Raw genomic sequence first — 27,795 nt, 5'->3', positions numbered from 1 at the left:
AACAGTTAGTTTTAAATGTAAGTTAAAATAAAGTTGGTTTAAAATGGTGGCATTCCTCCTCCCCCCCACCCTTGTTTTCCTAATGCAAGTTACTGAAGAAGTTGATCAAGTTGTACAGTATTGCTAGGGCCCTACCAAATTCACAGCCATGAAAAACACATCACGGACTGTGAAATCTGGTCTTTTGTGTGCTTTTACCCTATACTGTACAGAATTCACGGAGGGAAGAGGAAGAGTCCAGTATGTCTCAAATTGAGGGTCCTGACCCAAAAGGGAGTTGCGGGGGAAAGGGGGGGGGGAAGCCACGAGGGAAGCGTCACAAGATTATTTTAGGGGAAATCATGCTATTGCCACCCTTACTTCTGTGCTGTCTTCGGAGCTGAGCAGCCAGAGAATGGCGGCTGTTGGCCGGACATCCATCACTGCAGGCAGCGCCCCACCAGCAGCAGCACAGAAGTAAGGGTGGCAATACCATATCAGGCCATCCTTACTTTTGCACTGCTGCTGGCGGCGGCTCTGCCTTCAAAGCTAGGCTCCCAGCCAGCAGTCGCTGCTCTCCAGCTACCCAGCTCTGAAGACAATGCCACCGCCTGCAGCAGCGCAGAAGTAAGAATAGCAGTACCGCAATCCCCCTTACAATAACCTTGCAACCCCCCAACAACTTCTTTTTGGGGTCACGGCCCCTACAATTACACCACCATAAAATTTCAGATTTAAATAGCTGAAATCATGAAATTTACGATTTTTAAAATCCTATGACTGCGAAATTGACCAAAATGGACTGTGAATTTGGTAAGTATTGCGTGAAGACACTGAATCATTGGATAGTGGAGCTCTCGCTAACTAATCTGTAAATCAGACTCTTACAACTAAACAGCCATTTTTGTGTATGTATTATGGCTCCAAAGTTAAAGCTGAAACCAGAATATTCTAGACAATTAAGTCAGTAGACATGCACTCCTTTTACCCATGAATACAGATCCACGCAAGTCATGAAACTGAAGTTTATCAGAGAAGCAGCTTTTCACATTAATGGTATTTTCATAGTATGCAAACACAGGCAGCCTTCTGTGTATTCTTGTTACAGTAAGTTCAGAATATCATTTATGTACCATTGGGTTCAAAGTAAGTAGACTATTCTCCTTAGGGAGAAACATTTTCAAAACCCAAAATGAGAATGAACACATTATAAGCAATTAAGAATAAAGGAAGAGTATTTACAATCTTATAGTATTCATTATTGCAAAAGCTAATACATACACACATTCATATTTTCAGAAATCAACATAATGGTACATCATATAGTTTAAGAAGAGAGTTCCTGCCCCAAGGAGTTTACAATCTAAACTATTATGTACATTTTTATATAGATTATAAAGCCACGCTATGAAGCCTAGATCATAGTTTAGTCATTCTTGTGGATTTTGCCTTGGTATTTTGATGAAAAAAACAGCACGTAGTACACAAGAAACAAAGAGCATTTGGCAAAGAAACTTGGAGACAACTCCCTATTCACAACAGAGAAGCTTTTCCACTTATTTGCAGACGGTCTTAGGCAGAAATATGTATTATGATTTTACAACTTAAACTTGTTATAAAAAGTCACATTAGCATTTGAAATTAGTTAAGCCTCTTAGGGCAAACAGTTCTGCTTTTATCTAGTAAGCCCTTAAAGCCATCGGATGTGTCTATGGACCTGCTCAAGATACAATAGAGAGCCAAGTAAAAAGACAAAAAATAAATGGCCATAGTGACTATTAGCGATAGGGGTTAGTGTCAATCTAACTTCTCCAAAGAATCCTACCATTTCATACCATCAGTGTCTCACGTAAGCATATACAGGATCAGGGCCTTAATTTGCAAATTCCAGTAGACAATGAGCTGCTTAGATGCTTTAAATAAGCTTAGTGTGGCAATCCACACTGCCTCTCCTTTTCATTGGTTATAAGCAGCCAGTGAAAACAAGTCATCTAACTGGTTTCCAGTTAGATGAATAAGAAGACTTTTGACATCTGACTGGATATGGAGTCATTTCTACACTGCTCTCTCCATTTAGAATTCAATTCCTTATCAGAACGCAGTGCTTCATATTCTTTATGGAATTTAGAGAGCTCTATCAATTAAAAAACCCTCATATTTCCATCTGAGAGTGGTCTAATATTGCTAGAAGTAACTCTTACCCTTACTGTAAACTAAAGAAAAAAAACCCTGCTTTTTCAGTTTTTTTGTGCATTTGTCTGCACTGTGTATCACTAATTTGCCATTGTTGACATTTGTACCGCTTCCCCAGGTTCTACAAGACGATGTTTACTAGAAACCACAGTTGAAAGAGAAGATAGCAGGAAGGAACGTGCATCGAAAATAGGGAGGGAGAAGAGCCTGAGCATGTTTGCTATTGACCATAGGCCCACCCAGCAACAGGTATACACTTTTTAAAAGAGTGCTCTACCAGAAAATTAAAAAAAAAAAAAAAAAAAAAAAATCAAGTAGTATCCATTTAAATTGAAAGCTGTCACTATTCCATGGTATTTCCACTAGAAGGCTAATTTCATAATCCCCCCAAAGTTCAAGTGAAATAGTACTCAGTTTAGTTTTAGATTTTAAAATGCATCCATTGGGGGCCTCGGCATGGACAAGTCTGCCTTGCTCCCCAACAAAAACACCCACCATTTTATTTTGCTTTAATCTTACTTGCCCAATCCCAAGATTGTCCAACTAAAAATAGAATCAAGTAGTGTGTCCTCTGGTCACCTTTCTTTGGGACTACTGAATCAAGCTACCAAAAAAATCCTGAATATTACACTTGGAGACGGAGCAGCTAACTGTGGGGGAATTATTACAGCTAGCAGACAAATTATTCCCAAGCAAGTAACAGTAAGTGGATTCCAAACCTATTTTGTTCTCAGAGGGTAATAGTCATAAGGGATTTGCCCCAATCTCCCTTCAAACTAAATTACTTCTGTTAAGCAAATGAATTTAAGAGAACATAACAGAATAAGAACATTTGTTAGTTTTAAACTACCTACTGTAATTTATTTGTTCATGCTCAAAGTCACCACTCAGGAAAAAAGACTATGTAAAAGAATACCAGGATAATGGAAGCCCAAAATAAATTGGTTAGAACAAGATTCTTCACTGAATTTAAGACTTTGTTTTTTGGAGGCTGGCTGAAGACTTTACACATGATGGAAGATAATTTTAAGGCATTTAAGTAGTGTGCACAAGGCAACTTTTGGAAATGGAACAAATCAAAACTCATGTTTCTACATTGTCCCTTTTATACAACCTTATAACAATACTTAAATTATGTATTAATATTTAAGTGATTCCTTCTGCCCACCAATCTGACCTGCCTCTTCAAAATTATCTAGTCAAGACCTCTCACATTACTTCAGCTACAAATTAAGAGAAAGAAATGTTCCTCTTGCCCAAGAGGAACAGAAATTCCTCTTCTCACCCCCAACTCAGAACTCCATTTCCCTCAACTCACCTTCACTTCAGCCTCATCTTTGACCCAGAACTCTCCTCTTCCCGTATCTTGCGACTGGTGACCTGCCTAGAACCACCTCCATAATACTGCCCATTTACACCACTGCCTCAACTTCAACTCTGCTGAAATCACCATCCTTCATCTCCTCTTACTTTAGACTACTGGAATTCCTTTCTCCATGGCTCTAAATCAGAGCTCCAGATGCCCACCTGAGCAGAATGCTTCTGGCAGATTTCTTACATGTACAGAAAAACATAACTATTTCACTTCCAGCCTCATACAACCCCATTCAGTGCAAGACCCTGTTCAAGTTACCCCAAATTAAAAGCCTACAGATTTGCTACAGCCTACCCAAACGGATTCTCTCTCTGTTGTCCTCCGCACAAGCCTCCTTCGACTCTCCATGAGTTGGCCATTGCCAACACGAGAGCCTTTATACAACACAGCACCTGCCATCCGGAACAGCTTTCTTGCTACTCTCCACCTCAAGACCCAAGCAGAGCGAGTTCTTTGACCCAACATCTGGAACTCTGAATTCTCCGCCACCGAAATTATACAAAGAGACCCCAGGTCTGCACCAGAGTACACTCAGTTACTCTCTGTCACAGAGAGCCACGTAGGCCACGGTAGTGCCCACTGCCTTCACGGAGCAACCATTTCATGATGAACCAAGAGAAAGTCTCATTTGTTTGACACCATTAAGTATACAGACTTCATATCAAAAGACAGACAATAGTGAAACTAATCCCAAGCCTCACCAGCCTCCCTAAAAAGTAACCGAGCTGCTAGGCATTATTTCAGTACCCTTCAGTGGACACTTACATAGGAGCCTTCCAGAAATTTCTACCACCTCCAGCCAACAAACACAGCCAACCTTGACAAAGGTCACAGACCCTCACATAATGGTTTCAGAGAGTCAGAAGCGGTTACCCAGTGAGAAACCCAGAAAGTCTAGTCATAGAAGTCCCCATCCTCCAAGACTGGAGCGCTCATCTAAACGTGACAAGGCATGCAGTCAGAGCGGGAGAGAAAGGGGAGCAACCAGCGCTAGTCAGAGCTCTGGGCTAGCAAGTCTTGGAAATGTATAGGAAGATTTGACAAGATCCTTCCTTTTCTGTCCATCAAGATATCTCAAATTCTTGTCTATGCACTGATCCCCAGCCATGACTATTGCACACTACTCCTTTCTAGCCTCCAAGACCCACACTGCCACATCCGGTCCATTCAAAACACAGTTGAAGTCATCTTCCTTCCCTCTCATTCTGTTCCCTACCCTTCAACTATCCACGTATACATCCCCATTTTTTAGTACATCAGATTCAAGCTCCATGCGGTCACCTACAAGGAGCTTCACAGCTCTTTCCCCACTACTTATCCACTTTTCTGTACGTTCCCATGCCTTCCCAACAATTCTCACCTTGACCCCCATTTCTTTTTCTTACATAACTCCCCCATATTTCATGCGTTTATACAGTAGGCGTTTATATAGAAATGTTAATTGAACACATTGTGTTGAAGAGTTTTGTATGGCAGTAAACTCCATTAATATGTACTGCAGTTAGAACTCCGAGTTACACCTCTACCCCGATATAACGCTGTCCTCGGGAGCCAAAAAAATCTTATCGCGTTATAGGTGAAACCGCGTTATATCGAATTTGCTTTGATCCGCCGGAGCGTGCAGGCCCGCCACCCCGGAGCGCTGCTTTACCGCGTTAGATCGGAATTCATGTTATATCGGTCGCATTATATCAGGGTAGAGGTGTAGTTTAACAACAGCTCCGAAATCACATTTACATATTACTGCACTAGGTCTCAGAAAACCAACTACTGGCGCAACCTGTTGGATCACCAACTGACGTCAATACAATACGTGACAATACAAACAGGAATACAGAACTCCTAACCCTAGTCCCTGAAGTAAATTAATCAATTGTAAGTTGTCCCAATACTCGGACTTGTGAGCAGGTCATTTATGGAGAAGTTCATGTTGAAACAAGAATCACCATTTCTGGGAAAATGCCATATAGAACACTGCCAAGAGCCAAGGGAAGGCCCTCTCACTGTCACCTGCCCTGCTGAAATCATATCAGTCACAAGTGCGTAAGAAAGTTCATAAAACCAGTTAGTCTGGATAAGACTGTATTAGTACTTCATCATGAGACTGAATATTTACCCACAGCATAGGCTGCAAAAGTAATTTGGGACTGTTTCACAAACTGTAGGATGAGCGATTGACAAAATGAGATTTTATATTATTAGGGAAAAAGCAGCAAATAAATTAAGAGTGGACCAGTCTTCCTAAAAAAGGAAACAAAACAAGTCTATACATATGCCCAGGGATTGCAAGACTGGATAACAACTTGGAGATCTCAGGATCCCACAGAACCTACATCTGTAGCCATCTTTGGTTAGCTTTACATCATCAATAGTCAACTCGCTTCTCTATGCCATCAGGGGAAATGGCAAGAGTAACAGTTGCTGGGGGTGCAGGAGGAAATTTCTCTCCTCATCCTCTTCCAGAAGAGATTTTTGCTTCTCCACATAGCACTGCCAGATCAGTAACAGCCAGGCAAAACCGATTAAAATGACTGCTTCAATCAGTTGTGCCTGCTTAGGACAATGGGGAGATCTACAGGTAGGAACCACAAACAAACATGCCATTCTCTCAAATGGGAATTAAGAGTGTGTGGGGAGTGAGAGATTCCTGCAATACCTCAAATTAAGTGTAAGCAAATCCTGGACATGACATAGTAAATCAGAATTAAAGTAACTTGCACTATTGTCTCTGCATAGTTACCAGCCTCTGTCTAGTAGCATATCAGCAAACTCACTTTGCATCTCAAAGGTTTTTAAATCTGGAAATTAGTGCTTTTCTTAAAACATAATTTCGGAAGTACTAAAAATAAAGCATCCTAGGTTGTTCTTAAAATAAATAACTTGCCATCTACCAAGAGAAAACCTAACAAAGGACCTGATCCAAAGCTCAAGGAAGTCAGAGGCGTTTTTCCATAGACTCCAGTGGGCTCTGGACAAAGTCCATTGACAAAAGAGATTTTAGGTGCAGTTTTATGCATCTCTGGAGACCAAAAAAAATTATTTAAAAAAATTAAGATGTCGGTCTTTATTTAACCCTACAGATAGCTACATCTATTTTAGATCATATTTAATCATCTTTACTATGCATTGCATTCAGTACAACATATGGGATATGGAAAGGAGAGTAAGTTCCACTGATTTCAACAGGTGACCTCTTCTGCCTACCAGCAAGCCTACGCTAGTATAAACATTATAGACCATGGCAGCAGTTTTATGTAGGGCACCCTCTTTTAGCAGGGGTCAAGCAAGGCCGTTGATTTAAAGTACTTTTAAGTAAAATAATTATAGGGCTATAAGTTACACTGAAGTGACAGCCCCCCTGCAACCAAAGGAACTGTTTCCATAGTCCCTCTGCCGTCTTCTGGTGGGGTCAACTCAGCTGGTGTTGATGGAAACGGCTAAACAACTATTTCCTAAAGTAACCAATGAAACAAGATTGTGATTCTCTCTCAATAAATGATACAAACAAGAGAGCAAAGCAATTGACAAGGGAGATCATCTGCTGCTGCACAGATATTGGAATATATTTTGTAAGCTTACTTTTTCATTCTTAAATTTACTTTCTCCTTCCCCAACCCAGAAAAAAGATCTTGGCATATCCACCATTATTGTTGTAGTTTGATATTAGTATTTCTTTTGCAAAGTTTTTGTTTTGTAACACATACAAATCTGCTTGGCTACTTTGGAACAAGAGAGAGGAAAACACACTTGATCTAAGTCCTTAGATCTTTCCCATTCAAATACTATGATATTTACAATACAAGATACGATCATCATGTTCCACATGCTTTTGATGATATGCAAACTACTGAATTATGAGAAATATTTGCAGGCTAAGCCTGCTTATTCTTGATAGAAGAAAAGGAATATCTTACCAAGCTTCAGAAAGTAACTATTGTTCACATGAAGTACCCAATTCATGTTATTTTTGTTTTAAACCATGCACTCTGTGCCACACAACACTACGGACAAAACACATCAGTTCCCATGTATTTCAATTGCTATGTACAAACATAAGTAGTATAGCACTACTCATTGGTACAATATGCCAAATATAGGAATTTTCTTTAGTGAGACTTGCATGGCATGTGATAATAGCCTATATAGTGTTCTTATTGCAGAGTTACAAGTAGATGCATTGACAATGGAAAACCATAAATGTTTTCATTACATCATGTTGTGTGCAATACAACAAAAACAGGGAAGTGTGTTCTCACAGGTAAGACTGCCATGACAAAGACTAGGCTTGCTGTATTTAGTCCTGAGTGGAGAAGAGGAGGGAAATATATTTCACACTGCGCTGCAGAAAACCTTCCAGTGTTGTCGGACTAGAATGCCAGCTAACATTTCTTTGCCAGAAATTAGGGGATTTTAACCCAGAGCTCAAGATGGATCTTCATGAACGCAGAGACAACAAAATGAGACGGGGAAGGAAAGGAAAGGTGTGGAGTACTAAACACAAAATAAATACTGACTTATGCAAGTGTTATCAGCATTTCAGAGAGCAGACTGCATTTCAAGTGTGTGAATTTAGTGCTGGTTAAAGGCAGAAGATGCATGGCCCCAGATAATAAATTTCTCTTCCCACAGAAGCTGTACAACGTGCACAGCATCAGCACAAGCATACCCATGTCCCACCAACATGCTTTGGCCATCACCTGCAGAGACCATCCATTCTTAGCTTCTTTGCTGGGACTGCCAACAACGGTGGCGTTTGTTATGTGGACATCTGCATACTTTGTGCTGGGCTAATGCCAATCAGATGATAACTATTGGTAATTACTGACATGTTAAAACAGAAAAGAACGGTAATGGAATACCTATGCCCAGAGCCATTCAATGGATACATTTTACAAGTATTCAAAACCTCTCTAACAGTGAAGAGTTTTGTGGTGTGCTTTAATGAGACATTTAAAATTACATTCATTTGGACATCTCAGCTGCTTGAAAGTCATGGTCTGAGAAGCAAACAGAAATATCGCTAAGGTGGCCTATATTTTTGACACGTTCTTGCGATGCAGCAGCCATGGAAAGACAGACTACTTGCCTCAATCCTGAGAAACAACAAAAATGGGGGAAGAGAAAGACACACTGGGCCAAATTCAGCACTGCCGTGTGTAATCACATACACCTGTGCAGAGTAATACTATCAAAGCAGAATGGTAATGTTTTACACCCACATTAAACAGCTGTAAGTCACAACACATGGCAATGCAGCACCACACTGTCTCGCTTCGATTCCTGAGCTGCACCTTTAGCAGTAGGTGTGGGAGGAGGAAGAGACAGGCTCAGTCTGTTGCTTCAGTCACTAATGAGGGAGACACACCAAGGTGAGGCATAGAAAGGCAGCAGCAAGCGTGGGGAAGAGATAGTCAGTTGCCCCAGTCTTTGTGCTGCAATACAAGCCGCATGTGTACAGGGAAAAGGACTGCTTCCAGGCTGCTGCAGAGAGCGGGGGAAGTCTTTTGCCCTAATCCTTGTGCACGAAGCACTGCAATGGGGTAGAGATGCACACTCTAGTCTAGGCTTCGCTAGCAACAGCAGCTGAATTGGAGGCAGAAGCAAACTCCGCTAAAGGAGGGGAAAGCAGGGCAGCAGAGGAAGGGGACAGGGATCATGGGGGAGAGGAGAAAAAGCTTCAGAAGCCCCTTCCTCCAATCCTTGTGTAGCAGCAGCCAAGGTGTAGCAAGAACTCGCACTGCCCTGGATCCCAGTGCTTGGGGTAAGGGGAACATGACCCGCACTCGCCTGGTCTATGGGGTCCTAGTGCTTAGGGAGGAGTAGTGGCACCAAGGGGATGGGGAGGCGGGGCACACACTGTCCTGGTCTATCGGGGGTGGGAAAGGACCTACACTGTCCTGTTCCGCGGGGTCCTGGTGTCCCCGTCTATAGGGTCCCAGTAAGGGGAGGCACAGACAAGAACCACACTGTCCTGGTCTATAGGGCCTTGGCGCATGAGGGGGGAGGGACGGACGAGACCCCCACCGCCCCGGTCTCCCCGGCGAGAGAGGGATAGGGACCCCCTGGGACCGGGACCCCCACCGCCCCGGGGTCCAGCAGGGCTGCTGAGGGGTCGGGCCGAGGAGAGGCGCTGGGCGGCGGCGAGGCGGGGGCGGAGCCGCGCGGCGCAGCAGCGGGCCGGGCCGGCCCCGCCCCACGCCGGGGCGGCGAATCACGCTCCTCCCCCTCCTCCATCTCAGCAGCGCCCTCCGCCAGCCTCGCTCCTCCATACAAAAGCAAAATGTCCGCCATCTTCACGGGCTGCTGCCGCCGGCGGCTGCGCCCCCCGGGCCGGGCCGGGCCGGGCGCGCGGGGGCGGGCCTTACCTTGATGCAGTAGGGCGGCTCGTCGAAGGTGACCAGCATGTACCTGTCCCCGCGGCTGGCCGGGTCCCGGGCCCGCAGCTGCGGAGAGAGCAGAGAGGCGGCGTTAGCCGGCGGGCGGGCGCGGGGCGCGGGGCAGGCGGCCCGCCCGGCCCGCACTCACCTTCATGAAGAGCTCCACGGCGCCCTTGGCGATGTCCAGGTAGCTGGTGCCCAGGTGCGCCCGCTGGTTCATGGAGGCCGAGGTGTCTATGAGGAAGAGGAGGATCGGCATGGTCCCGGCAGCGCCCCGGCCGGCCGGGCGCCCCGCGGGGGGAGCGGCTCAGCCTCCCCCGCCGCCTGCAGCCCGAGCGCTCGCAGCCCGTGGCCGCCGCCTGAGCTGCCTGGCTTCACTGAGACCCAACTTCTCTCCCCTCAGCCTCCGGCGGCACCATGTGACCAGCCCGCACGCCATTGGCTGGCCATTATACCGTCATTTGCATATTCATGAGGAGGGGGCTGCTGGGGCGAGGGCCCCCCTCCCTGCCAGGGGCGGGCTTGGTTTCGGGGGCGGCGCTGGATCGGGTCGTAGCCGGCGCACGGCGAGGCGGGGGCGGCGCTTGGGAACTCTCCTGCAGATGTGCGCTCGCCTGGAAACCTGGGAGCTGCGCTGTGGGCAATGCCAGACTCCCCGGCCAAGGCGCTCCTGACACCGCCTGCCCGGGCCAGGCACACGCAGTAGGACTCCTACCTGCCCCTTGGTAAGGTACCTGCTGTCACTGACCAAGCCAGTCCCTCGGCCAGGCCACCACGCTCAGTCACACACAGGCTGCTTTCAGCATTTCCTGTGGCTGCAGAATTACATGCATTCCCAGCAGGAGTTTAGATTCACAAAGTTTAAGGCCAGAAAAGGCCCATTAGATCTAGTCTGACATATAGAGCCTGAGCCATTACATTTCACCAGAGCCCAATAATCTGTGTCTTCACTAAAGCATAACTGGTGTTTGCCTAAAGCGTGCCTTCCAGAAAGGCATCAGTCTTGAGATGAAGACATCAAGAGACGGAGAATCCATCGCTTCCCTTAATAGTTTGTTCCAATGGTTAATTATCCTGAATGTTAAAAATATTGTATTTAATTTGGATGTCTGGCTTCAGCTTTCAGCCATTGATTCTTGTTATGTCTTTCTCTGCTAGAGTAAAGAGCCCTTAATATCTGGTATTTTCTCCCTGTGAAGGTTCTTAAGAGACTCTAATCTAGTGAGCTATCAATCTTCTTTTCGATAAACTAAACAGATCAAGCTCTTTAAGGCTCTCACTGTAAGGCATTTTCTCTAGCCCTCAAATAATTTTTGTGACACTTTCTGCACCTTCTCCAACTTTAGAACATTCTTTTAAAAATATAGACACCAGAACTAAACAGTGTTCCTGAGTTGATCTCACCAATGCCCTATAGAGGCAAAATCACCTCCCAACTTTAGATCTGCTGCTGTGAGGGAGGACTAGATATTGGATAGAACTGCTGAACGGTGACTGTATAGAGCACTTTACAAGAACCCATTAACAGCACTTCCGAAGAAAAATACAACTTCTCAACCTCTTACACTTAAAAACTTGATTCCATTTAAAGTCCTCTAAGATAAAGGAAATTATTGTTAATTTATTTGGAAAATTGTTCAATTTACTTGTAAGAAAATCGAAATAATATATGGAGTCAGAGTGTCATCTCAAACTTTTAAAATACAATATTCCATCTCTGGCCCCAATTCTGAGCTGAAGGTCTTTAAGCATCCTTTACACATCTCTGATTCTGGACCCGGCCACCAGTGTTACTTATGCTACCTACAAACTGCTCCCTGCTGAACCAGCAGAGTCCAGAAGAGCAAGGATGCAAAATACTCTGGCTCACCCCTGCACTGCATGAGAGTGGTGATAGAAGGCTATTATGCCAACCTTCCAATAACCCAGTGAACCCTTCTGCCCTGGTAGAATTCATCTTGGTTTCAACCACTTTATGCTGTTGGAGTAGTAAAGAAGTCAGACCCTGGCTCCAAATTAAGGCCATTAGCTGTGTGCTGGCCCATTAACATGACCACAGCAGTTGAACTAAGCATTGGATTTCAGGGCCACTGGATTTCTGGACTCTAAAAGCTTTAAAGAGCCCTGAATCCCTTACCTCTTCCATTTGTTACTGTTTGTTATTTGTATAATAGTGTTCATCTAGGCTACCCAAAGTTGCCTCAGTTGCTGCATGTACTGAATTTATGCATGCAAGTGGCAACTAATGATATCAAAAAGCAAGGAGATGCCATTAAAAGGGAGGGGAAAAACTCCATCTGCAGGAGAAAGGATGAAATGCTCTGGATCAAAGAAGGGGGAAATGCTACTGAGGCCTCAATTCTGCAATAAGCTCTGCACAGGTGGACCCCTGTGCATGCATTCCCCGATTTGAACTTACCAGTAGTTCCAACCCTGATGCAGCCATACACCTACTACCAGTGTAACTAGCATGCATAGCTTCCACAATGAAACCAAAAATGCTATGTAGCACTATACCCACTAGTAAGTGCTTGCAAAAAAATACTAAAGAGGTACTGTCAACAAATCTCATTTTAAAGAGATAATTCAGTTATTAATAACACTTTCCACTGAATGGAAACAATTTTTAGAGTCAAATATTCATGTCACAATATACATCTCCTTACTATTTGCACATTATGCAGCCTGAACAATTAAAATAGAGCATTCAGTTTCTCGTCCATTTCAGTTGACTTTTCTGATGTATTTGATCAATAATGTTTCCTTTCACCAACACTGACAACATGGGAGGGGGGAGTTAAAATCCCCTTCAAAGCTATTTTAATTGAAAGTAAAGATAAAAATTGTTCATGAATATACTTTTACTCCTACTGATCAGAATCATCTCTGGTGTAACTCCATTGAATTCAGGGATGAATTTGGCCTGCTAAGTATTGCAAATACCCTCTTCATCCCTACACACACGATCTACATTTTGAACCTAAAACTGGTAAATGTTATTCCTGTCTATACTGATTTTATAAAATCCCCCCCCCCCCACACACACCTTTTTAATAACTATCTTAACTTCTGTATTTATATTTTACACAATTTAGCAAATTATTTAACAGGCATGGACCATAAAGCGAGAGAACCATTTAAAAAGCTTGTATGATGAAAACAAAAAAAAACAAAGTTACATTCAAACGTGTGACTTGGCTGCTCCATTTTCAAGAGCCTTACCCAATAGTCATATATGTGCAATAGAAGCACATCTGTCATTAGGGCTTCTGAATTTTAGCAATTATGAAAACACTGAAGGGGGTGGAATATTTTAAAGCAAATTTAGTGCACATGAATGGAGCCAGACTGATAGAATTAGAATTTGAATCCCAAATTATCCAGGCAAGGTACAACACAAGCAGCCATAGTGCATACTTTCCCACACTTCCCTGCTAAATCAGCCTTGACCCTACAAGGACAGATTCTAGGCATGAAAAGGACAGTTTAGTCTTGATTCAGTCCTTCTCTAGAAGATGTCAGCTAACGCCAACTGCGATGTACACATTTATCCACCAAGAACTTGTCTGTGACCACATTCTAATTGCTCACACCAATGAATAACTATCAGATCAGATGGTAACCTTGATTACAGATCACCTGGAGCAATTCAAACTAACAACCTAGTGGTTAAAGGTTCTGTGTCTGCAATGATCCATTAGGCCACGTGAGAGGCTAAAAAAATACTATAAAACCATAACACTCCCATGATTCCTTTGACTTTGAGTGGACAGGAACCCAGTTATCTCAGAGACCTTTCCTACCCTCCCTCATCACAGCAGTTAAAGGTCAAGACAGAAGCATCTTGCTTTCAGTTTCTGAGGTTGATCTCTCAAGGAATGGTGGCAGGCAATATGCTCTCAGATGAGAGCTATGGCTTTTGGAATTTGTTCCAGCTGGAGTCCACCAGAGCTGAAGTCTAGCAACACTCAGGGCACAATGCAAGACTTATTTTAGTTTAGATTGATGTGACTTTGATAATGGCTGAAAATAATGGATGCCATGGTTGCTAATATGCACAGAGACAACAGTAGTATGTGGATACTCTATTCCAGAATAAAAATCACTTTATTCCAGAATAATTTAGTGTGCTTTATTCTGGTCCATTTTACCATGCAGACGAGTTCTTATTTTCTATTCCCTGTCCTGACCTAACTTCACATCTAACAAGATTTTAGCTCTAACAACCTTCTTTGCTTCTCAACTTTTGTATTGCTTCATAGGATACTTTGTTCTCAGCTAGTTGCTATCTGACAGCAGCACAAACAAGATCAAAAGATCTGAAAGGCACTAGCCATGCACCCTTGAGCATAAAAGGAGCCCAACTTTGGCACCTGATGAGCAATTAGAGTTTGAAAAGCATTTGATGGATCACTCAGGAAGAAATATTCTAATTTAAATCTCCTTTTGTTGCCAGTTCCTGGACAGCTAAATCCTTCAGTCCCCCCCCCCACTCTATGCTCCCGATCTTGGCCTTGCAATCCAGCCACCTTGACCACTTGTTAGGTCCAGCAGCCCTAAACAATTAACACTTAGAACATTTATGTAGAATTTTTAATCTTTAAATCACTATAAAATATTAATTAATCCTCACAATGCCTCTCTGAGGTAGGTATTATTCCTTTCATGTGGATGGGGAAACCAACAGAAAGGCTAAGTGACTTACTTGCTCAAGGCACTGGTGTCAGTGCCAGAATTAGAATTCAGAAATGTCTCGCTCCCAGTACTATTTTCATACTACGCCTGTCTCCCTCTCTAGGAGGATGAAATATATTTACATGAAGTTAATGAAAAGATTTGTTTGTGGCCGAACAAGCTTCTCCCATTTGAGGAGCAAGAAAAAGTTAGCTAGTACCTCTTTCCTCAATTCCAGCAACCAGGGGAACCAACATGACAATAGCAGATTCTGGAATGTTTAAAGACTGCAAGGAAGCTACTAGTGATGTTAAGCAAATCGAAGAGGAAGGATACTCTTTTTATGACACTCAACTGTGTCTCAGAACATCAACATTCAATTCTTGGATCTGCCACAGACTTCCTGTGTGACTTGGGGAAGTCACTTAATTTCTCTGTGCTTCAGTTCCCCCGTCTGTAAAATGGGGGAAATATTTTCTCATTCTTTGTCTGTTTTATGTATTTAAACTATCAACTCTCTGGGGCATGAACTCTGTATGAACAGCACTAAGCACAATGGGACCTTGCATAAATTGTGCGCATGTCTAATCATCTTACATGTGCCATCAGCAGGACTTGACCCCAGAGCTTATAGCATCAAAATCACAGAGCCTTGCGCCATTTGAAATTTTAATAGTGCTGTTCTGTGAATAGAGCACTGGACTGGGGTTATAGTTCCAGCTCTGCCACTGGCTTGCTGAATGATCTTGGGCAAGTCACTTCACCTCTCTGGGCTTCAGTTTCCCTATCTGCATAATGAAGATAATGGATACTGACCTCCTTTGTAAAGTGCTTTGAGACTGACTGATGAAAAGCACTATGTCCTATTATCTGGAAGCAGTAGTAGACAGTTAGTCACTTGTAGATCAGACAGTTGAAGGGGACATGACACGTTATGCCAGTGTATTACACAGATCCTATTGAAAATCAAGCCCTTACTTTTGCTGCGTGTTGCCGGACTGTGACCCAGGTCATGATGACTGCACTCACTTTTACTGGCTTTGTAATTACATTACAGACCTCCACACAATTATTGTTCTGCTGCTAATTTGGAAATACACTTATCCTTTTAAAGATTTTCACTCTCCTTTACTTGCTTCATATCTTAGCCTCACCCACAATCTGTACAGCAGTTAAGAACTCAGGGCCTGATCCAAAGCCCATTAAAGTCAATGGGAGTCTTTCCATTGACTTCAATAGGTTTTGGATCACCTTACATGTCAGTAACTGAAGGCTGGAGATAAATCCCATATTAACTTGATCCCGAAGACTTTTCACATGCAAGTCTCCATAGACATCCATAGGAGTTATGCATACACTGTTGAGTTTGTTCTCAGAAGCTCGTGTAAATTCCATTTTCAGCTCTGAATTATGATGGAGATTATACTACATGTTTAAATATATCCTGAATTCAGCACATTTCACACTGATTTATGGGCAGTTCATAAATTAGATGCCTACAGCTGGTAGCGGTCATATTTATCTATAAATAATGGAAGCAATATATAACAAGGTAAATAATTCAAAGAAAGACTGGGATTTTCATATTGGCTATCATGCTCTCCACACACTAGTGAAAATGAAGCCTAAAGCGGTCATAAGTACAGGAGTAGGGGGATCAGAGTGCACACAGCATTATCCCCTCTCCCTGTCCCAGGCATACTGGAAGCCACTTACGTGGTGTGATGTCAGGTGCATGTCCAGCTGATGCGGGGCTGGAGTTAAGGGGATCTGGCAAACCAGCAAGGGGAATGGGCAATATGCAGCTGTAACCATTCTGCTAATGACAGCACAGTCCCTGGAGAGCTACTAGAGACCAGATGAAAATATGGACTGACTGACACTGCCCAAATAGAGATCCACATGTTTGAGAACAGATTTGACCTAAGTTTCCTGCATTCCACAGAGTTAGGAGAGGAGTCATGACTGACCTTGTTGTTTAGCTGCCAACCCCTTCTCCCACATGGGATACCGCAGTAGAGAGTTTTCCTATGGCCCATTCCCACATATTTTTTGCATGAAAGGGGCTGACATTGCCCATGGCCCAAAGACAAAAGTCAGATCACTTCAGCCTGCATAACAGCAAACAGTCTAATTTCCAGTTAGATTTAAAGACCTGTAACAAGGGGATAGGGAAGAGATTGGCTGTCCATGTGCTGAGATCATCGTGCTATAATGGCAGACAAGCAAAGTCTCAACCAGATATCCCAGAAGAGATAAAAAGTTAATCCAAAAGCAGGATTTCAAAACAAGTAGCAGCTGCCCAGACATGGAAAACTTTGTGTGAAGGGTTAGCCTCAGAGTTGAAGAGAACATCCCCTCAGGAGGAAAAATAGCATTTAAAAAACATTGCTGGGAGTTGATGAGAATGGAACAACAGAAAAGTTCAGTGGTTTCTTGACAAAAAGAAATTGAAACCCTCCTTGGTAATTACATTTAACTAGGTTGCCAGGCATGAGAAGATAAAAGACGAGACACAGGAACATACAAAATTAAACCAGAAGATGTTTGTTCCAGTTGTACTGTATCTCCGTTATCTGATTGCACATAATGCCAGATAAATGTGTCGTTTCTACTTCCGCTCAGCCACTAATTCTAGATGTCTCACTCAGTGTCCTTGTGTAAAAATGGGGATGTAATTCCTACTTATCTCACAGGGACATTGGGAGACAATGGACCCAATTCTTGGGTCCACTGTGGTCCTTTTACACCACTTTACCAACACAAAGGGGCTGCAAAGCCAGCAGATCTGGACAGTTGGGAATTCCTCCTGTGTACAAACAATCCTGTTCGGTGTAGCGGATCTCCACCACCTCCCTTGCAGCCCTCAGGGTAGGGAGCACAGCGGAGTCAGGGAAAGGGAGCATGGCCAGAGTGTGTCTATGCTCCAGCTATTCTCGGCTGTTGGAATGGCCCTTTGGAACCACAGGAAGCAAGGCACACATTATAGTAGTCCTTAGGCTGCCAGGGTATGAACTGACCCCCAGCCACATTCAGAATTGTGTGAAGCCACTTTTACTTCCTACTCTGGTCCTATGCCAAGCACAACTCAGACAGACTTGAGATTCAAACCCAATGAGCTTTGGGGTACTTGGATGAGAGGCGTAGTAGAAGCATGAAGTATTGTTACTCACTGGAAAGCAACCACTTAAATCAAATGAATTTGCAGAGTAGTTTTTGGTGACATTATTCAAGCTACGATGTAAGAGATGACTCAATATAGCCTACGGTGATAAAAGCTACATACGTCTCTCCATATTCGTGAGTGGGAGACACACAACCTGTAGTACATCAGTACCCTAACGGATTCCTGAAACTAGGAAAGGATCTTTAAAGAGTCTACACTCAGAGCTCTGTTGTCTAGAGTTGGAAAAGGCATTTCCCTTAACCAGAGCTCCAAAATTCAAGCTATAGCATGACATTATCATGATTATTCAACATTTATATCACAGCAGTGCCTAGCAGCCTCAACCTGGTCAGGGCCCCATTGTACTAGGAACTGTAACGGCATGTAGCAAAGGACAGCCCTACCCTAACTTGATTGGATTGTGTTTCCACATGACTGTGAGCAATGTTGTGCTGTAGATAAGCCTTATGAATAGTACAAATGCTCCTTCATGGAGTCTGAAATTCACTCCAGGGGAAAAAAAACCTATGTAACCTGCTCATCAGCGTGTGTTACACATCCCCTTCTGTAGCTGATTCACAGAGGATATGGGTTTCTTTGGGTACGTCTACACTGCAGCTGGGAGCTAGTCTCCCAATCCAGGTTGACAGACTCACACTAAAGGGACTCGAGCTCGCTAAAAATAGCAGTAGCAATGCGGACATTCCAGCTTGGGAGGAAGCTCAGGCTCCCAAGGCCACCAGAAACCCTAGACTGGAAAGCCCAAGCTTCAGCCTGAGCCAGCTCATCACATTGCTATTTTTAGTGCACGAATTTAGATTTGCGCTAGCAGGGCTTGTCTACCTGGGCTAGGAGGCTTGCTCCAGCTGTAGTGTAGACATACCCTTACAGCTTCCGGACAGAGAGCTTAGCTCTTTAGCACAGCTCTGGAGATTGAAGAATTGCAACCAGAGAGAATATGTAAATATCTAACCGTATTTTAGTATAGCCGTCTCACAAAACAAGTTATAGACAGACACCAAACTCACACCAAAATACCGAAGGCAAGCCATAGGAGTAGGTGTTATCTGAACATATTCTGGGAGGTTCTCAAATTGAAAGATTCCTAGTCTGATATCAGAAAACTGTCACATGAGTTAAGTTAGGGATGAATACTCCAAATTCTCCAGTACCATAACAACAGGCAATGTCAGGATTCACTGAAATTAAATCCTTGTGACCACAGCAATAAATATATTTCATCATCACTATGGTTGCAAGAAAAATACCCCACTATAAAAACCAGTGTTAAACAGAACTGTGATTTATCATAAGCATTTATTACAAAAGGTCTCTGATTAAAATTAGATTATTTTGGAAAAAGAACATTCTTAGAGGATGATAACAACAGTTGAGAGAATTAATGGTTAGAGCACAAGTCTAGGAGTCAAGCAATCTGAGCTCTAGCCCTGACTCTGCTACAGACTTGCCACGTGACCTCAGCCTAGTTACATAGCCTCTGTGCCTCAGTTTCCCAATCTGCATAATGTTATTTATCATTTTAATAACACAGTGTTGGGCACCTCCCAATAAAGGACATGAGACCTGCCCTAAAGAGTTTATAAGCTAATTTCAGACATGATAGAATGGGTAGGTGTAACTAGACAGCAGGGAGGGACAGGAGAAAAAGGCCCATGCAACATCAATAGGATAAAGTGGAAACTCAGCAAAGCCTAGTGCACAGGATAAAAAAAAATGGTTTTGCTCCATTAATTTATTTTTAAAATATTAATAGATAAATAAAGATAAAGAGGAAGCAGTTTCTTGAGGCATTGTGGAAGAAATGGGTCTCCAGGAAGAATTTAAATGAGGAGAGGGTGTTGCTTTATTGGAACCAGTTCAGGGTCTGCGTTCCACACGTGGGTTGGAATGTAAGAAAGGTTGCAGGAGAAGGACTTAAACAGGGTGATGAAGCTGGCATCATTAGAAACAGACCAGGTAGGGAGGATCAAACTGGTAAGGGACTAAGGTAAGCAAGGAGGGGAAGAGTTATGTAGGGTCTGGAAGACAACTTGAACCGGATATCATATAAAAAACAGAGCAGCAGAGATGATGCGGGGGCGGGGGGGGTAACATGGTTAGACTGAAAGGGAAGCAAGATGATCTTACCAGATACTTTTTGCATAGATTTGAGACGAGATACAATAATACTCTCCTACCCCACAGAGGCATTGTAAGGAGGCCTAATGTTTATAATAATGCTTTGAGATGGTTAAAGGGAACAGCTATAGAAAAGCAAATTGTTTTTAACCTAATCAAATACACATTGTAATTGGGTCTGGTACCAAGACAGTGCTTTGGAGTTGGGGTCATTACAAATATTTTATGAATTCTTTAAGGGACCATGACAATTGCCTCTACATTTGGAAGGATGATTCAGCAAGAAGTTATCTTGGTTGCAAAACCCTTTTACGGTGCCCCATACTCCAGAGGGGGCAGAAAGCCTCTCTCCTGCAGTCCGTACCACACCGATAAACAAACCTTCTCTCCAACATCCAAGTCAAAGCCACGTGCAGATTCTTTTCAGCCTCAGTATTTACTCTAGCCCGTCTGGAGTATCTCGCTTGAGGTGACACATAGGGGAAAAACAGCAGACTTCACAGCCTGTCTTCAAAGCATACTTTAACCTGCTTGGAAGTCTGAAAAGCTCTTTCCTGGCTCATTGACCCATCCCTTCCCGATGTCAGCTAGGGAGAACTGAGTGTGTAACTAAGTACTCATGGGCCTGCAGTCGCCTGTGCTGAGTCCTGACTGGAATCCCACATATCACTTCCATACGTGCCTTGGAAATATTTATTATTTGTATTATTGTAATTCCTAGGAGCTCTAGTCATGAACCACGGCCCACTGTGCTAGGTGCTGTACAAACACCGAACAACAAGACGGCCCCTGCCCCAGAGAACTTACTAGGTGTGTCAGCCCTGAACCAGCTTACCTCTCACTAGAGCTACACAAGCTTTCTCCTTAGTTCTCATTTTGGAACAAAATGTGTCCTCCCAAGGAGAGAGAGAGTTTAATATACAACCTAAGAGCACATCACCGTGGTAAGATCACACCCACCCCTGTAGGCTCGTTTTCTCTGCTCTCACTTTCTCCCTGGTCCTGCTGGTTCCCTCTCTCACTCTTTCCTTTCTCTTACCCCCTTGGCCCCTATGCTGTTCTCTTCACCCTCTACCCAGCTTCCTATTGCCTTCCATCAGCCTCCCTATCTCCTCTGTCCCCCTGGGTGTCCTGCTGCTCTCTTCCTCCAGACACCAGCTCCCAACTGTCACAGAAACATCTGATCCCAGCAATCCATTCTTCCTCCTAAATGGCCATCACACAGAAGAGTCTGCTCAGCTCCCTGTCCAAAGAGCAGCAGATGGGAAGAATATCACTCTGTGTATATCCCATTAGAACTCCCCTTAGCTGGTGTAAGTGGTCTCTCACAGTTTCAGCTCAAACCTCTCTACTATTTTAACTTTAAATTAAATACACAAAAGTTTCAGGCTTCTTTCCTTGGAGCCTTTTACCCCTCTGAACATTAAAGTCTCAAAAGCTATAGCACTCTGCTACTTTGTCATGATAAGAGAGTGACTACCCGTAGGTCTGGAGGTCCTGGGTCACTCCTGTGTTTTAGATTTCTGTAGCTCTCACTGAGACACATGCATGTCTAGCGGTGTCACGGGAGGGTATCTGGGCATCTGCTTTCCAGACACCATGTCTCATCCTCCTATTCTATCGTGTGTGTGTAATTTTTCTTCTTTTAGGAGTTACTGGAGAGTGAATCCCAGGGTGAGAGCATTCACCCTCATACTGTGAATAAGTGCACCTAAGCTATACAGTACCCTACACCTCCTGACTTAGAAAAAAAACTTTAAAATGGGCAGTTAAACTCTTGATCCAAACTGTGGTGAACAAGGGTCAGTATCGCTTTGCACATAACTATTTTCTACGTAGGGAATAGTTTGCAGCCACCACACTTTTGGAGGAGGCAGACTGGACAGGGCTCCCTTTTATGCTGTTCCTTAACTGGCCAGAGAAATCACTGCACACTCCCATGCCCCAGGGCTAAGCAGGCTACTTCCTAGCAACATGCCCTTGCCAGCTTTCAAAACAGGAGACTGGAACTCACACCTTGGTTTTCCATTTGTCAAGTAAGAGCTCCATCACTTAGCCAGTGGACAGGCCTCTCTGAGAACTTTTTAAGTTTACAGTTTACAGTTAATACATATATGGACTTTTTAGGCTAGATTCGAAAATCCTTACTCTACTGAGACTTGCACTGACTTGAGTGGGAGGTTTGCATGATGTACGAATACAGGACTGAACCCTCATGGCCATATTGTCATATCAATAATGGCCCCCATTTTGTAAAGCCTTAGGCACATGATAGTTTTACAAGGTGAGGAGTCCTGGACTTTTTTACAATACATATTTATCTGACAGACTAAAATACTACACACTAATCACCATTTCAATCACAGACTAATTTTAAAAAAGCAACCAAAAAAACCCACAGCTTTCCATCCTGGTTCTTACTGGCTTCAAAACCATAACAGCAACCAACCAGTTTAAAAAAAAATACGGACCTTACAAGCATACTAGTCCATATAAACTTAAAATAATCTCAGTTATTTTTCCCATCTGGTTTAAAATCACTCCATAAATGTGCTCCTCAAGGGTTCAGATTTTCTGTATCAAATATAATTTTTTTCAACATATAAATCCTTGTTTTCAGGAATCTATACATAGAAAGAACACTGACTCTGGAGGTAATTCTGTAAATCAGTATCATTCCAGCAGTGTGGTATCATGGGATTCTCCTCTAGGACAGGTGACAATAATTAAGCCTAACTTCAGCATTGCTCTCTGCTATGTCATTACAAGGTAAATTCAAACCTGAAAAACAGTTAATGTTAACTGTTCACATCTCTTCCTGTTGGCCTTTCTCAATACAGAATGAGTTACTGAGCTTTCCACTCTACCCCAGTTCTCTTGCGTTTTGTCTCACCCTTGCACCCTTTAGATTTTTGTGCACTAAATATAAAGCTTTATTATTTCCTATTGCTGGCAAAATACAAGAGCTTTGCAGCCAGATTCTGCTCTTTGGTTACATGTGTGCAACCTCAATGAACTGAGCAGGGTTGCAAGAACAGAATTTGTCTTTTCACTTCCTTTCTGAAGCTTTCGACAGTTTCCAAGAGCTAAATGCTAGCTATTTCTGTACAAATAGGCAATAACGAATCTTGAAAACTCTGTCATTGTTGGGTAACATTCTTTAATGCTTTTGTCTAAAAAAGCAAGAGACGTTTATAATAATAATAAACAAATAAACCTCTTGGCTGTTATGTACCTCCTTAACAGAGTAAAATGTCCTTCACTAGCCAGACCAGTTGTTCTCTGATGTTTTTCACTTGTGGACTACTTAAGTTAGAAATACTTTTAGGGAGAACTCCACCATCCAATCCCTCACCAAACTGGATGGTTACATAAAAAGGTAATATTATGGTATGTCCCTAGCTATAGTTACATTGACAGTTGCACTTAAAGCAGGATTAAAATCCCCCTGTTTCACACGTCAGTGTTTGATTTTAGTCTCCAAATTTAATACATTCACTCTTCCTGGGACAACTGAATTCTCTATCTTATTTTCTTGGTTAAATATTTTTTCTTTAGATTTGTCATTAATAAAGAAAACCCATACAAAGCTCTGAGTGCCCTGACAATAATTAAACTTACATATCCACTCAGCAGCATAAACACAAATAGATGAAAGCCACCAATCAGCAGCCTTCAATAACCAAGTGAAGGTAATAATTTACTTCAGCCAACAGAAAGTAAAATGAAAACAACCCCCAGAAGAGCCTCTCTCAGTCAAATCAGATGCAGGAAAATATTTAATAACTTCTAAGAGGAAACAATTACTAATGAGCCCTTAAAAATACCCCAATTGTATTTTTTTTCCTGGACTCCTCTAGGTAGCAATCATAGTTCCTACATACAGTCTTCCCTCTCCCTTCCTCCCCTCTCCATCTCTCTGAAACACACACACACACACACTTTCATAACAGCTCAGGGATAGGGCAGTTATTAAACTTAGCGGAGCGTGAAGGAAGCTATTCCCCTTATTCAACACAGCCTATTTTGTCTCTGCAAGGAAAAGCCAACTGGAGTGTCAGTTTGTACCTCCAATCTTTGTCATTACTAACCCACTTCCCCGATTCTCCTGCTTTGTGCACACACCACACAGAACCTGAGAAGCCAAGGAAGCAAAGTGGGCTTTCTGTGCTCCTACATTCCTGCTCCCTTCAGCCCCACTTAGGGTTGCCAATTTTGGTTGGACGTATTCCTGGAGGTTTCTTCACGTGACATAATCTTTAATTAAAGATTAATCTTTAATTCATGGAGACTCCAGAACAATCCTGGAGGGTTGGCAACCCTACTTCTTCTCCACCCCTCCTCACATTTACAGCTTCCTCAGTGTCTCATCCATCAGCCAGGAGGCAGCAGATATGTAAGAGGACATAAGGAGTGATCAAGGCTGGGAACTGAGTGGACGTGTGTGGGAGGAAAAATGGGAAGCAGGGAAGCTTCAAGCAGGAGACCGCAGCTGCAATGGGGACCTGGGATTGGGGGGAACTTAGTGCTTGTAAACCAACCCATTGATGCTTCAAAGGCTCTCCTGGCACTGCTGTCTCGGGCAACAGTGCCAGGAGAACAGAGTGTCTCTGCGCTAAGGAAGCAGTGCTGCGAGAGTTCCCCTCAGTGCAGCTACCAGCACGGTGTATTGGGGAACAGAGGAAATGGGGCTGGAGCAAGCCCTACATGTGTCAGTACCTCACTTCAGATGGTTGGGGGCTCTCCTATATCATGGACTCCAGAGTCCCTCCCTAGCTAGCTTGTGTCACCCAGCACACTGGGCAGCAGTGCCATGGGGAGGAGTGAGAACACACAGGAGAATGGGGGTGTGGAGACAAAATGGGGAAAGAGCAGTTTTGTAGGGTAGCATTGAGAAGTAAGAAAAGCAGAGTGGAGAGCAGCTCTGCTCTAACAAGTCTCCTGTGGTTCATCTGGGAGGAGCTGTATTGCGCATGATATGTGATTTATTCAAATGACATTGTCACAGTTACCTGTGCATGTACACAGTGGCAGCCAAACTAAATGTTGCCCTACACTGTTGTAATGGACAGAAGGATGGAAGCCAAAAAGAGCATTTCAATTGGATTTGGTACCAAATAGTTCCACTGGAGTTCCCATTACACAGATCAAATTTTTCTTTTAAAATATTTCATAACGGTATGTCATATCGTAGCACACACCAGTACTATCAGTCAGAATGAGTTACTTTCTAGAACAACAAAGCAAGAAACAACAAAGGATCAAGACTCCACAAGAGAGCACACAGGTCAATCTTCAAAAATCGGCTCTGATTTTGGGTGCCTCCGTTTCTGGGGATCCAACTTGACACATCTTGGGCTTGATTCAGAAATGCTAATCACTCCGAACTTCAAATGAAGCCACTGGAATCTGCAGTTTCTCAGCATTTGAGAATCAGGCCCAAAGCGGGACACTCAAATATAGAGACACAAAAAGAAACTAAAATCCACTGAGAATTTGACCCACAGCGTCTCCCCTGGACAATCTGTAAGTGAGCAATGACAATTAAATGGCTGCTAAACTCTACACCAGTGGTTCTCAAACTTTTTCTTCCATGGACCACTTGAAAATTGCTGAGGGTCTTGGGGGACCACTTAATGATCTTTCCAAATGTTGTTTGTACCACTAGCTAACTATTGTAAAGCACTTTGGATAAAAACGCTATATATATATATATATATAAAAAACTTAATAACTAACTTGTTTTTTCTCCAAATAAAAGCACACAACTCATATTTTAATATCAGTAGTCTTACCTTTCTAATGCGATGGATGTGCTCTCTCTCCCCTGCCGCAGCAGCCCCCAAGCTGGGGCTGAGAAGGGGGAGGTCTCTCCCTCTCTCCCCCATGGCAGCAGCCCCCAAGCTGAGGCTGGGAAGAAGAGGGGTCTCCACCGCCACAGCATACACAGAGCTGAGTCTGGGAAGGAGGGCCGTCTCTCGCCGGCAGCTGCAGCCCTGGAGCTAGGGAAAGTCACCTCTTTCTCTGGCCGCCACAGCCCTGCACATCCCAAATCCCACCGCCCCCCTTCTCACCCCACTGCCCCCTCCCACCTATCCCGTATTCCCCCCAAGGCCACCACCTCACCTTACATGTGCATCTTCTCCAGGGTCCAGGCACCTAATTAGTGGAGCCATGCCTGCGCAGCTCCACTAATTAGGTGGGTGGCCCTTCATTTTCTTGTGTGCAGCCACCAAGGCACACACCTTAGAGGGAACTATCCGCAGACCACCTGAATGGAGCTCGCGGACCTCTGGTGGTGCACGGACCACAGTTTGAGAATCTCTGCTCTACACCCAAGGACAGGGTTTGGAACTTTAGAAGAGCAGCCACCAATTTCATAGCTACATGCCCCACAATTATATTTTTTAAATGTAGCACAAGTCTCAGCATGCAGTGCTCCGGTTGCAAGAAAAGAGAACTCTTGGATCAAGGCAGAGCTACATGAGGGTACCTGTAGTCTCTGTAGGTCACAACTCTGTATTAAAGGGAATGCAACTGCAATCTGTTGCATTACATACAAAGTAAATGCAGCCCTGGGGCACATGACCGATTACCAGCACAACCCTCAGCTGGCAAAGTTTGGGTGTCTATGATCAAATGGAAGATTTTTGGAGAGTAGTAAAAAACAAAATAAAAAAAACCCTCAATTAGATGTTTTTTTTTTAATGGGATGCTAAAACTCCCTGAAGTGTACCCTCCACACTTTGGGTTCCACTGAAGTGGAACGGTTCGTTAGGAGACTCACAATTCAACAGTGGATAGATCACCAAACTAAAGAGCTAGTTCCAAACTATTGTTTATTTCCTTTAGATTTAGAACAATAATTAGTGCATATTCACAGGCTCTGAACACACTCCTAATTATTTTAAATCACAAAAGCAAATACACAGTACTTCATAATCAAATAATATTATGAGCTGGTCAAACCTTTGTTATGGGTTAAGACCTCATTGAGATTAGTAGGTGTAAACTCACACTTCAATTAACATAACTGTAAGCATAAACCCTACCTAAGAAAGATCTCACAGAAACTGAGGTCAGACAAGGACAGAGTGAGAGAGGCAGCCTGAACAAGTAGCTAAAAGTGTGAAAAAACATGAGGAGAACAGTGGCGACAGATGGTACGCATATCCCAATTTTGTCCCCAGACCATCTTGTGACAGAGTACTTCAACAGAAAGGGCTTGCTATGGTATTGTGGGCACTTGTGGCTCACCGGGGTCATTTCACTGATATCAGCACAGCGTGGTCAGGGAAAGTGCATGATGCATGCATCTTCAGGAACGCTGGCCTGTATAGAAAGCTGCAAGTAGGGACTTTCATTCCAGACTAGAAGATTCAAATGCGGGATGCTGAAATACCCATAGTGATCCTGGGAGACCCAGCCTAACCCTGACCCCCATGGCTCATGAAGCCTGACACCAGAAACCTTGACAGCAGCAAGGAGTGCTTCAACAACAGGCTGAGCAGGTGCAGAATGACTATTGAATGTGCATCTGGAAGATTAAAGGCTCGTTGGTGCTGCCTTTAGGGCAGGTTAGACCTCAATGAGGAAAATATTCCTGGGGTGAGAGCAGCCTGCTGTACTCTGCATAATATTTGTGAAGCTAAGGAGGAAAGTTTCCCCAGGGGTGGAGTGTCAACAGCTGGTGGCTGATTTTGAGCAGCCAGATACCAGGACTATTAGAGGGGCTCATAGGGGGGCTATTTGAATCAGGGAGGCTTTGAAGCAGCATTTTGACAATGAGTCCCAGTAATAAGAACAGGAGTACTTGTGGCACCTTAGAGACTAACAAATTTATTAGAGCATAAGCTTTCGTGGGCTACAGCCGAAGAAGTGGGCTGTAGCCC

At 43.5% G+C, this 27,795-nt stretch overlaps 1 protein-coding gene across 7 annotated transcripts in view; it reads right to left on the bottom strand.

The window, feature by feature from the left end:
• LOC112116028 (integrator complex subunit 6-like) overlaps positions 1–27,795 on the bottom strand; it is an 88,561-nt gene that overhangs the window by 43,851 nt on the left and 16,915 nt on the right. For 6 of the 7 annotated variants that reach the window (XR_002908874.3, XR_002908875.3, XR_002908876.3 and 3 more), the window contains exons 1-2: positions 10,073–10,471; positions 9,913–9,990 (exon numbers count right to left, since the gene is read on the bottom strand). The exons of the other annotated variant lie outside the window; for it this stretch is intronic. Coding sequence is in view for 3 of the 6 variants with exons in the window: in XM_024213306.3 (XP_024069074.2) it covers positions 9,913–9,990; positions 10,073–10,183 (189 nt within the window). In the remaining 3 variants the exon portion in view is untranslated. Of the gene's footprint in view, positions 1–9,912; positions 9,991–10,072; positions 10,472–27,795 lie in introns of those variants that run through there. 7 annotated transcript variants of the gene reach the window in all.

This window comes from Terrapene carolina, unplaced genomic scaffold, assembly GCF_002925995.2.
Source record: "Terrapene carolina triunguis isolate 2854851 unplaced genomic scaffold, T_m_triunguis-2.0 Scaffold131, whole genome shotgun sequence".
Lineage (NCBI taxonomy): Eukaryota > Metazoa > Chordata > Testudines > Emydidae > Terrapene > Terrapene triunguis.
This window is presented reverse-complemented; position numbering and strand designations above follow the sequence as displayed.